Below are 12,030 nucleotides of genomic sequence, written 5' to 3'. Positions count from 1 at the left end.
TGGCTGGGGTTTGCTACATTGCGTGACCTAAATGTGTAGCGGGCAGCAGGAACTGAAGGGACTCAGAAACACCCCATAATCATTTGTTCCTTGTATGATTTCCGACGGATAAATCGGTCAATTTGTAGTAGGATCACAGTCATGTGATCGTCAGCAGGTAACTGACACAGTGTTCAATTGTGAATGACCACAGAAAAACACAAAATGGCTCAGTGAGACAGATAATTATCATATAAAGACACAAAATGATGCTTTTATTTGTAACGTGGCACAAAATATAACACACATCTGGCTCAATACATCTCAGAATTCTGGCAGTTTTTCACTTTTTAAGAAGAAAGAACGTAGCTCTACGTTAGCTGGTTCTATCACTATTTTAAAGATGGCTACCCTACATATGATAAAAAGGAAAATGTTTATTATTGTTGGTAAATTGGCACCCGTGACTGACATCTTGTAGCTGTTAATGTAAACATTTTTTAATAAAAATATGGCAAGAAACACTTAAAAATTACACTTCATTGGAGGAATGTGCTGTGCTGCATGAAAACATAAAAACAAAGCAAAATAAAAATGACATAAAGATGAAAAAATAATCCAAACTCAGGCTAAACTAAGTCGAGCTTTTGACTACAACTCCCAGGATGCATCAGGTTAGAGCAGGGGTGTCCAACAAGAGGCCCGCGGTCCAAAACTGACCGTCCAGAGGGTCCAACCCGGCCCTCAAAGTGTAAAAATTACAGAGAAGACATTAAGTTTAGATTGTAAATTTGTAAAACTATAAATGTAAAATAATTACAATAATCATGACAAGTTGTTTTGATCATAAAGTCAAACACTAGATTGTTCATTGTTCATTTGTCATTTTGTGTCTCATTTTTGCAAGATTTTGGCTATTTTTTTGTTGTTTTTTGTCTTTTTAAAAGTAAAATACTACATAGTTCAGTTCCAGATACCTGTGTGTTTTGCTTTATTCATTGTTTTGTGTGTCATTTTTGTCATTTAGTTTAGCTTTTGTCATTTTTTGTCTCGTTTGTGTTGTTTGCCCATTTTTCGTCACTTTGTAACTTTTTTTGTCTAATTTTTGTCTCTTTTTTGGTTTGGTTTTTGCATCGTTTGTCTCATTTTTTGTCATTTTGTTTCTTGCTTTTGCCATTTTTTGTCTAGTTTGTGTCAACTGTCCTTTTTTTTTGCTTTGTAACTTTTTTGTTAAATTTTTTGTCTCTTTCTTTGTTTTGTTTGATGTTTTGTCTCATTTTATGTAATTTTGTTTCTTGCTTTTGTCATTTTTTGTTTCGTTTGTCCATTTTTTGTTGCTTGAGATCAAACTAAGCTGAATGTGGCCCCTGAACTAAAATGATCTGACACCTCTGGGTTAGTGGCTCTTGAGTTTGGATCATTTTATTCTATGAGCAAAATGCTCATCTTGAGTAAAACACCTGCACAGATGTAGTACTAATTTGCATTTGAGGCTGCAGCTCGAGGTAGCGACGGATGAATCCACTCATTCAGTGTTTCTGCAGAGTGGAGGAAGAAGAGCAGAAAAAAACAGTTAGATTGTGACCCTCCTGCACATCCGTCACACATCTAAAAATAGTGAGCAGGGTGGGGTGAGCAGAGGTAATTATAGTCTTCATAGAGAAACTCTCCTGCAGGAGTTTCATTTTCCCTCCCTCTTTCTGTCTCGCGGCTTCGGGCGATTGTTACGTGACAGCTGATACTTGACTTCTCATTTTGTAATCTTTTGTTGCCATCCAAGCCGTCCATGTGCAGCTCAGACAAGCACACAGAACAGATGCTTGTAACACATTCTCACGGATATACCGGCTTTTTTTTGCTGCAAACTTTTCACTCAGACTGAATGATGAAAGATGAGTGTCTGCGCTGGTGCTCTGTAGCTTGAACCAGGTGGGATTTTCTGCTCGTACCTGAGCGATCAGAGCGTAGTGACGCACTTCTCCGAGCTTCTGACGCTGCTCTTGGCCTGCAGGGGGACGACGGTCTGGGCCTGGAGGCAGTATTCGGAGTTGTGGTCGAGGTGTTTCAGAGTCAGCTTGTTGGAGCAGCAGTTCATCTGAAAAACTTCCTGAAGAAAACGGAAGAAGACAGTGAGGCCCACACTCAGGAAACGTGTGCACAGAACTGGGCCATAAAGGAGAATCATAAAATAGTTTTGTTCTTCTTTTTCATGGTTCTCGTTTTGGCTCATTCTTCCTCTTCTTCTTCCTTTTCTATTTCGTAACATTAAATATGTCCAAAGACCATTAAAAAAAAACCACCTTTAAATGATGAAACAGTGGACTGATTAGTCAGCGGTGGTGTTTTCTGGAGCTAAAACACCAGTTATGTTTTCATTCCAGCTTCTCTAAAGTGAACATTCACTGTTTTTTTAACCTGTTTTGTATTAAGAGGACACTTCTCCTGCAGGCAGATAACTAATGCTCACTTTACTTCACTGAACAATGTGCAATAACTAATAATTAAATGTTCTAAAGCACTTTGTGTTGCATTTTAATTGTATGAGAAGTGATATATGAATAAAGTTTGATTGATAACTGCAATAACTAACTCTTTGCAATAATATAAATAAAACTCCATTACTATTTAATATGCTTTACAATTATTAGATTTATTTCAACAATGCACATTTTACTTTTTACTTGTGTTCATATTTTTGGGACGTATTTTTCTGCTAATCTTTTTCTGTATATTTTTCCCCCTATACTATACTCATATTGGAGACCTGATTATCACTTTTTCTTGCCATTTTTACCGTGTGCGTAGCTGACAATGCCACTTTTCTGAGGTTTTATAGTCAAATCATCAATGTGTACCTTTGATAGAAGTATCCTGGAGATGTAGTCTGATGCAAACCATCAGAGAAATAGAGACGATTACCTCTCCATTCTCATCATGTGATGGTTTTGAGCTTGCTTGTAGGATAATGTGGCATCGTACCAACCTGCTTTGAATGGACTAAAATACTCTCTGCAACATGCATCAACTCAACATGAATTTGCATGTAACTAGATTAAAAATTCAAACGTTTCGTCATTTTTGTTTCGCTACTTGTTCATATATTCAGGTTGTAGTTCAGCAAGATGCAGGTTAATATATCCCTGAGGCTTGTGAGTACAAAGAATTACACTAAAAGCAAGAATAATTACTTTTAGGAATATGGAAGATTAAAAACTCACAGCTGGTGCGAGAAGAAACAGTCTTAGAGTTAAAATAAAGCCCAAACGCTGTGCTTATGGAGGCCTGTTGTGTGCTTCTGTGTGTACCTCCTTTCCACTGGTGTTTGTTACGTAGATCTTGTAGTGCAGGTTGCTGTGCAGCTTCCGGACCAGCGCTCGCGGCGGCTTCACTCGGACCACGATGCCATGCTCCGTGAGGTTCAGCTTCAGAACAGGAGGGCTGATTTTAGCTGCAGAGAGGCAGAAGAAATTAAAATATTTATAAAATGATGAACCTGAAGTCATGAGACCACGTTTAAAACAAAGATAATAAAGAGAGGAACCACATTTAGTTGTTTATAACCACAAAAAAGGAAGCTTTTTTGTTTGTTTTGTAAGACAGTAACTTGATTTCACCCACTCTTTATGTGACATTTCCTGATACAGAGTTTTATTTCTATCTACCACACATCAACACTGTAAATAAATCTGCAGTGAAGAAAGAAAATTCCTCTCCTGGCTGTGAATAAAGAACTAGTTGAAATGAAATTTAATTCTCCTGTTTTGGTATTATTTCTTGTTGCTATCTCTTGTAATTGTGGGAACATTGTTTTTAATCAATATAATATTTTAAATAATTATTATTATGCGTGGAACATGTGTCCCACAACATGTTAGCATAACCTGTTGATCACGTCATGCCTTGTTTAGGTTGTTTTGTGTCTTGTTTTTGTCTTTTGTGTTTTGTTTATGTCATTTTATGTCCTGTTTCTGTCATTTTGTATCTTGTTTTTGCTGTTCCATGTCTTGTTTTGTCATTTTCTGTCGTATTTGTCTTTTCTGCCTTGTTTTTCTCATTCTTTGTCTTGTTTTTGTAATTTTATATCTTGTTTCTGTCATTTTCTGTCCCATTTTTGTCATTTTATGCCTTGTTTTTGTCATTTTGTGTCTTGTTTTAGTTAGTTGTCTTGTTTTTGTCATTTTCTGTTTGGTTTCTGTACTTTTGTGTCTTGTTTTTGTCATTTTATATCTTTTTTTCCTGTCATTTTCTCTCTCATTTCTGGCGTTTTATGCCTTGTTTTTGTCGCTTTCTGTTTGGCTTCTGTCCTTTTTTTGTCTTGTTTTTGTCATTTTATATCTTGTTTCTGTCATTTTCTGTCGTTTTATGCCTTGTTTTTGTCTTTTGTGTCTTGTTTTTGTCGCTTTCTGTTTTGTTTCTGTCTTTTTGTGTCTTGTTTTTGACACTTTCTGTCTTGTTTTTGTCATTTACATCATCAGTTTTCTTAAAGAATGGGTAGACCAAGCTATGTCCTGTCTTCTATTTTTCATATTTTCACAGCATTGTCAGCCTTGACTGAATGTCTCACTCTACCACATATTATCAGGATCAGACTCATTCTTTGGACTGTTTTCCATCAGTCAGTTTGTCCTTTTGGTCAGCAGTAACAGCTAGCGAAATATCTAGCTTCTGCGGCTGAAAAAAAGCTAACATTAGCATGGATTAGCAACCCTGTTACTGTGATCAGAGTAGGGTTAGCAAACAACACAGAAAACATGGAATAAAAAAATGACCCTTTTCTCAGTGCCTGTTTCAGGTTTCTGCGTGTTTCTCTGTGTCTGAGGATGCAAATGATGATGATGAGGATTTGTTTGAACACTCACTGTCCCATCGGGGGCTGAATCTAGGAGACAGAGTCCAGGCTGATTTGCTGCTGGAGGCCACAGAGGAGGCTCGTACCCGGGCGTAGTACCACTCTCTGGGCTCGGAGGTCACAGTGCTGAGGTCACAGTGGAGCTTCTGGACGCCCTGACAGCCGTCCACGTCCAGCCAGTCGGCCTCGCCGTAACTGAGGACAGACACACGACATAATGTCAAATCAAGAAATAAACAAGTGATCGGTCTGGTCACATGTCTGACTCACAGTGAGCGATAGAAGACGGTTAAATTAGTAATACTCAACTTAATGCAGACGCTGTGCATTTAAAATGATCTTTTATGTAAATAAAAGTGCAGAAGTATTAATATTATTACTGTAGATGTTCTCTCTTGTTTTATTTTAATTTTAGCTGCCTGGTTCTTTGCTGTGATGTCGTCTCTCTAATTCTTTAATTCTCTATTTTTTGACTTTTAATTTTAACCCTCAGTCTCATTCTTTAATTTTTAAACTTCCTAGTTCCCTTGTTTGAGTTGCGTGCTAATCTAGCTAATTATTCATTTGTTTTATTGTCATTTTCACTATTTATTTTAATTGACTGCTCTGATTTGTCTCCTATATCTTATTGTCTATGTTGCATGTTTTAACTGTCAAAGCATTTTGTACACACTGTTCCTAAGGATGATATATAAATAAAGTTATTATTATTATTATTGTAAAGCACAAGCACCTCACAACTGTACTATACATATCTACATATACATACAATATATAGTATGTGCATTCTTATATAATTGTCTTTATTTTATGGCACCTTTCATGCAAGAAATGCAGCTCAAAGTGTTTTACTTTAAAGAAATTTAATTCACCGAATGCTTCACATCAATAGACAACGATAAGATAAGATGATAAGATTTATCCCTGAACATTACTCTGCTGGTGAGTTTTTAAAAAGAAAATAAGGTTCTTTGGACTTAATATTAACCTAATGACTCTTCTTTGCATGCTGGTAACACGATGGAAGCAAAGGAAAGCTTTACTACATTCTTTTTTTAATTTGAGAAAACGTTGGAAACACCGAAGATCTAAAGAAAGTCACGAGATAATTTGTGAAGAAAACACTTGAAAGTAAGTGAGTGCATTCGCTCAAATACTCTAATCAGATACATTACTGAGGTACTTGTACTTCACAGGACAGTTTTTGTTTTTAGTTTTATGTCAGTTTACATTTTTACACAAACTAGTCTGCTCTTTTTACACAGAATAAAAAATAAAGTGGCTCAAGTCAGCTTCACTTCAACCTGCTGAACTGTGAAATACTTCTTATATTTCTAAATACTAGTACAGTAAAGTAACGTAGGGTTGACAGGGAGCCTGCTGCTGAATTACGGATACTTTTACTGTGATTCTTCAAGTATATTTTGCAGACAATATTGTTCTAACTCTACTAAAGTAAGTATAGAATAATGCTGCTTTTATTCCTGCTCCATGGCTGTGTTTCTAAATGTGCTGCACTCACATCTTCCACTGGACGTCGTACTGCAGCGATGAGCTGCTTGGAGCTGGAGTCCAGTGAAGGATGTTTCTGTAGTCCGTTGAGTTGAACTTCACCTGGGCAGGCGGAGCGAGCGTCACTGGAACAGAGGAAAGCATTCATTAAAAGCTGCAGGAGTTCATGAGGAAACTATGAAAGTTATGCTGCTTCCTATCTAACAACCAGCAGGGGGCGACTCCTCTGGTTACCAGTCAGATGTAAAGACGTCTACGTAAAAAAGACTCTACTTCTCACTTGATTTGCTTCATCAATAAGTGATTTCCTGATGAGTTTATGGTCTCAATCGCTAGTTTCATGTCTCCCTTTATACAACGTGATGTTAGTTTTAATAATCGTGATCTCATTTAGAGTGAAATAGATGATAAAGCAGGGCATGTTTTAGGCACATCGCTACTGGGATAGAGGTGCAGTAATGTATATCTGTGGATTTGTGTACTTTCAAATAGCCGTGAACTTGGTTTTGGGTGTTTTCCGTCTTAAAACTTGAATCCTTTCACAGTGTGTTTTAAATTCAACAAATTTTCAAACATTTTGGTCACATAAAAATGCCTTGTCCGTTGTTTGGCTGTATTAAAAGACACAATACGGAGGTGGCTGCTCATTTTTTTCCAGTAAATACATTTTGTTTTAAGCCTGCGTTTAGCTGTCCAAGATGAGCATCTCATAAAATTCATCTAAATCCTACTAAAGGTTTGGTAAATTTAACCAAAAAGCCAAGCTCTGGTCCAAATGTGGCCACTGCTGAGTCCAATAAAACAAGGTGGAATCACTTCAAAAGTCCTCCAAATATTAGGTGATGTCACTATGGTTTTTTTGTTTTGTTTTTTTACATACATTTTGCTTTCAGCCTGCTCTTAGCTGTCCAAGATGAGATGGAGTTAAGCACACTAAAAAAATGAAAGAATAGAGAAGAACCACCAACTTATAAAGGTAAAAATTCAATATTCAGCGTGACAGAAATCGTTTCTTGAGTGTTTGACAGATTTTGGAAGGATTTTTTTGACAATAACTCATGAATGAAGATGCCCCTGACCTTTCTGAATGAATTAGCGTTGCTTTATGCCCTTTAACGTAGCACATTACAGCTAAATAATTGATCAAATGGAGGAAGACTAACACAGTTTTCACCACACTAAAATTAAATTTCAGCTGTTTTTCATGAAACAGATTCCTCCTCTGGGTTCAGTGAAGTCCCAAAGACTAAAACTGATTCTCCTCACAAAGGTTTATCGGGGATCGAGTCAGAAAAAGGACTTTACAAGATGATTTCAGAGGAATAAACACATTTCTCTTTGATTCTTTACTCTTGATTCTCACTGGAAAAAGTCAGTCTTACCTTAAAAAAATCTGATAAATCACTGACATTTTCACAGTAAATCACTGAGAGAGAAAGAATCGACTGTTTCTTGTAAAATTATCTCCCTTTATGATAAAAATTTAAGCTTAAATGTGATTTTTGTGCAACACGAAGAGTCCAAGATAGATTAATGGACTGCAGTGTTGCAAAAAAATGTGGCAAAGTTCTGTTACTGGTCTGCTTGTTTTTCTTAGACCCCATCAGCTCACAGCTACACTTGGTGATTTTTCTCCAGCGTTTTAAACTCAACCTCACGGTTTTCAGGCGCACCAAGCTAGGAGGGACAAATCAGACAAAAGCACTCCTCCACACATGTTACAGTGTAAATAAAGGTATTTTAGAGTTTACCTTGTGCCGTGACGCTGACGCTCAGGTTTCCCAGCAGCACGACTCCGAGCAGCAGGCGACTCATGATGCTGTTTGTGGACTCAGAGCTGGACTGATGCTGCTGGCAACGGCTCCACCTTTAACACACACACACTTCCTCCTTTCAAATTCCATGAACCGTGACATAAGAGTACTGTCTCCATCCTTTTTTGTTGTTTTTCTCTCGGAACAAAAGCACATTTTATCACAATTTCCACATCAGTTTCATTACAAAACAGTGACGGATCACCTTACCGATGTTCCAGCCTCTGGTATTATCCGCCTGTTTACAGCTTAGCAAACCTGAACCCAACGTGTGACGCTGTACTTCCTGACGAACAGAAACAAAGATGTGACCTGGAATCAGGATCAGGTTTATCTGATGGAGATGGTCGGAGCCTTCCTGTCACAAACAAATAAAATCTACTCCATTAAAGTCACATTATCTTCAACATGGCCGGCACTTTCATTGTCATTGTGTGTTGATGATGATAATATGACAAGTTAAATGTTGAGAAAACAATAACAACAACAATAATGTAAATAGTAAGTATTAGTAGTATTATCAACTGAAGATTGGATTCATCCACGAAGAGAACCTTAGCCCAATCATCAACAGTCCAATCCTTGTGATCCCCAACAGAGAGTAATTGGCCTTTCCTTGGCCTTTCCTTGATGAAGGACTTCTTCCTGCCCAGTGTGACTTCAGACCAGTCGGTTTCCAACTGTCCTTGTCCAACAGGCTGCATTTCTTCACAGCGCCCACTCATTTTTAAGGTTCCTGGAGGTCTGATGATGACTCATGACACAAGAACGGATGAGTGACGGTCATCTGGTGGGTAGAAAGACGTTTCCTGACAAAACCAGCTAGCAGTTTGGTAGAACCATGTTAGGTTGGTTTTTCTTGGCATAATGAACGGCTGTTTTGGAGATCTTAGATGACCGCATTCCAAAAGACATCCTCTATGGAGAGTTGGTACCTGGGTGGAGACCCAAAGGTCGTCCACAGTGGTGTTACAAGGATGTCTGCAAGAGAGACATGAAGGCCTTCGACATCAACACCGAGTCCTGGGAGGTCCTCGCAGCCGACCGTATGAGGTGGAGAAGCACCCTGAATCAACACTTCAACTCAAGGGAAGTGAAGCTGACTAACGCAGAAGCCCACAGAAAGGAGTGCAACAACCCTAACAGACCAGAGACCACATACAAATGCGACTTTTGCGACAGAGATTGACATTCCAGCATCGGTCTCTTTAGCAACAACCCCGAACAGACAGGACAACCAGGATGTACACCCCGGATCAACTCTGATTGACAGAAGCCTGCTATTACTACTCTCACTCATACCAATTTCCAGCAGTGCCAAGATGGCTGCCTTTGTGGCTTCACATCATTCTTTAGTTTTAGGCATTATGTGAGAGCTGACAACTTCTGATTTGTGCTATGGCTTGAATGTAGCAGGAAACCACTCTAGACCTTTGCATGTGCAGTGCTGCTGATGACATGAAATGTCCTCTTATATACCCTGGGAATACAATGAAGCTGAAGCATGCCAAATAGGACAAAGTATTATGAAATCAGCTGCATTTATTGTCGTGTTCATTGTATTCTTCAGGTAATAAACCTTTAGTGGTACCAGGCATCAACATGAACAAAGAAACTGGTCTAATTACTTTTTTTCCCATGGCTATCGGTGGTTTTCTTACTTTCAAATGTATTAATACATTCTTCAGTTATGCAATCGCAGGTTTAGGAGGACATATTTGTGTCAGTGAGCTTCAGTTTGTTCTGTTTTGTTAACGTTATAACACACTGCCCTACTTTTGGTTGACACAGTTACAAGTGTTAAATTACAAGAAGTTTGCTGGAAATGTGTCAGAAAAGTTCTTCTCAGTGGCAGGAGAGAAGGGAGGGGTGACATATTATCTACTTCATGTTTTCACTTTGTGGTAATTATCGATTGTGTCCTCACTAGGAATTACAGTAACAAGGCAGACGATACGCCACATTGGTATCCAAACATTGCCTCAAAATTTAGTGAATGAAAAAACACTGAAATTGAGTTAACTCAGAAAGCATTTGATGTCAAGCTAAAATGTCTGCAATGCCATTTTTAATATCCATGGGTTACGATTGAGAAATGTTCCAAACAAATCAGAGAATTCGAGATTGAATTATGTCCTCACCTACCTGATTGGTCGAGGCAGACGGCCGTCCTCCCTGAGCCTGGATCTGCCAGAACTTTCTTTTTGGTAAAAAAAGACAATCATTGGACACACTGGGGTTTTTTCAATAATATTACCAGGTTTGGACTTTGGCGGTACAAATACAATGGAATTGATTTTGGCCAATACAAAAAAAACTGATTGAAATAAGATAAAACAATTGATTCATTGATTTGGCTAACTTTTTAAGAACAGATTCCAGGTTTTTACATTAAATTTTCTTCAGGGTCGGGGATAGAACAAAACACGAGAACACAGAAGGACATTTTCCACAATTTTCGTACATTTTATAGACCTAACCGACCAAAATTCAAGAAAAACAATCTACAGATGATTCAACAGTGAAAATAATGCTTAGCTCCATTTATTTCTGAATTGCAGCATTGAACGGACAGAAAAGTTAAGTTGACCCTCATCCTCCAAATTCTATCCAGCTCATTCTCAAGTCCATTTGGATATTCACACCAGATGTAATGAAATTGCTTCCAGATGTTCCTGATTTCTCACATTCACCACGTGGAACATCTTGACTTATGGACACCAAAATCTTTAAGTACAAGTCCAAAGGAACGTTTGAGCCAAATTTGAAGAAATTCACTGAAGGTGTGGTCATAGGAACAGAAAACCTGAAAACTGAATCCCTCATGACCCAGCATGAAGACACAGAAACCTTCATCCATCCGTTATTCATACACGGCTTCATCCTCATTAGAGTCACGGTTAGGCTGGAGTCTATCTCAGCTGAACACCTGGACGGGTCACCAGTTTATCACAGGGCTGCACATAGAGACAATCACACTCGCATTCACACCTACGGACCATTAACAATCACCAATTAGCCTCAGCATGTTTTAGGACTGTGGGAGGAAGCTGGGGAACCTGGAGAAAACCCAGAGAACATGCAAACTCCAAGCAGAAAGATCCCGGGAAGGCCAGGACGTGAACCAGGGATCTTCTAACCAAGCATTTGGAAATCATCAACTGGCTAAAAATAAAAAAGGATAGCCAGTTGAAATATTTAGCTCCAAGTACGCAACAAATGGTCAAAATCATTAGTATAAATTCTCAAACTAGTAGTAAATTAAGTTTTGAAATAAAAGTCATTCCTAAAATTTGCAGACAAGTGGTTGAGACTGAAAGTAAAAATCGTAAAAGGTTACAGAAAAACTGTTGAAAAGGCTGAAAAAAAATGGATAAACAGTTAAAATATTTAGCTAAAAGCGACGGTCTAACAGTTGGTGTGCTCATCTGCCAATCACAAGTGGTGGCTCCAACGGAAACTTCGTCAAACCAAACCATCAACCAAGTAAAATCAATTACAGCGGCTTCGGCTGTTTGGAAGGAGTTCCTGTGACCGGAAACCCTGCCGCAAACTAGATGCCAAGAATCAATAGAGGATCCACAGGTTAAAATAAAAGTCTGTTATCAGCTGTTACTGGAAACAAAAAAAGGTATCCCTCCTCCCACGCACAGAAAAACAGGAAGGAAACATAATGGAGATAAACAGAGGTCCCCCTTTTCACAGAGGAGGAACAGCACGGATTACTTAAATGCCACACGTCGGCATGCGAGTTTCTTCCCTTATATTCCACCTGACAGCAGCTGATGTAACATTTAAAACATCACTAAAGCAGCTTAACTGCACTGAAATACCAACTTCCCGTTCACCTACAGTAACCTGACGAACACAACGTAC

At 38.4% G+C, this 12,030-nt stretch overlaps 1 protein-coding gene across 1 annotated transcript; it reads right to left on the bottom strand.

The window, feature by feature from the left end:
- Positions 1-225: 225 nt before the first annotated feature.
- On the bottom strand, positions 226-11,939 carry il22ra2 (interleukin 22 receptor, alpha 2). Its single transcript, XM_022203791.2, has 6 exons — positions 8,092-11,939; positions 6,351-6,465; positions 4,839-5,023; positions 3,285-3,427; positions 1,929-2,086; positions 226-1,517 (listed from the first exon to the last, which is right to left on the bottom strand). The coding sequence occupies exons 1-5, from the start codon at positions 8,153-8,155 to the stop codon at positions 1,937-1,939; spliced, it is 657 nt and encodes a 218-aa protein (XP_022059483.1). The 5' UTR covers positions 8,156-11,939; the 3' UTR covers positions 226-1,517; positions 1,929-1,936.
- Positions 11,940-12,030: the final 91 nt, after the last annotated feature.

This window comes from Acanthochromis polyacanthus, chromosome 15 (assembly GCF_021347895.1).
Source record: "Acanthochromis polyacanthus isolate Apoly-LR-REF ecotype Palm Island chromosome 15, KAUST_Apoly_ChrSc, whole genome shotgun sequence".
Taxonomy (NCBI): Eukaryota; Metazoa; Chordata; class Actinopteri; family Pomacentridae; genus Acanthochromis; species Acanthochromis polyacanthus.
The sequence above is the reverse complement of the archived record's forward strand: the minus strand, read 5'-3'. Positions and strand labels throughout refer to the sequence as shown.

What these genes read in the sequence shown, in the direction of transcription:
- il22ra2 (XM_022203791.2), bottom strand. Translation starts at nt 8,155, where the DNA reads ATGAGTCGCCTGCTGCTCGGAGTCGTGCTGCTGGGAAACCTGAGCGTC. An exon ending in ATTCAGCCCCCGATGGGACA is followed by an intron (nt 3,428 to 4,838) that starts GTGAGTGTTCAA and finishes GCCTCTCTGCAG; the next exon opens with CTAAAATCAGCCCTCCTGTT. An exon ending in CAAACACCAGTGGAAAGGAG is followed by an intron (nt 2,087 to 3,284) that starts GTACACACAGAA and finishes CGTTTTCTTCAG; the next exon opens with GAAGTTTTTCAGATGAACTG.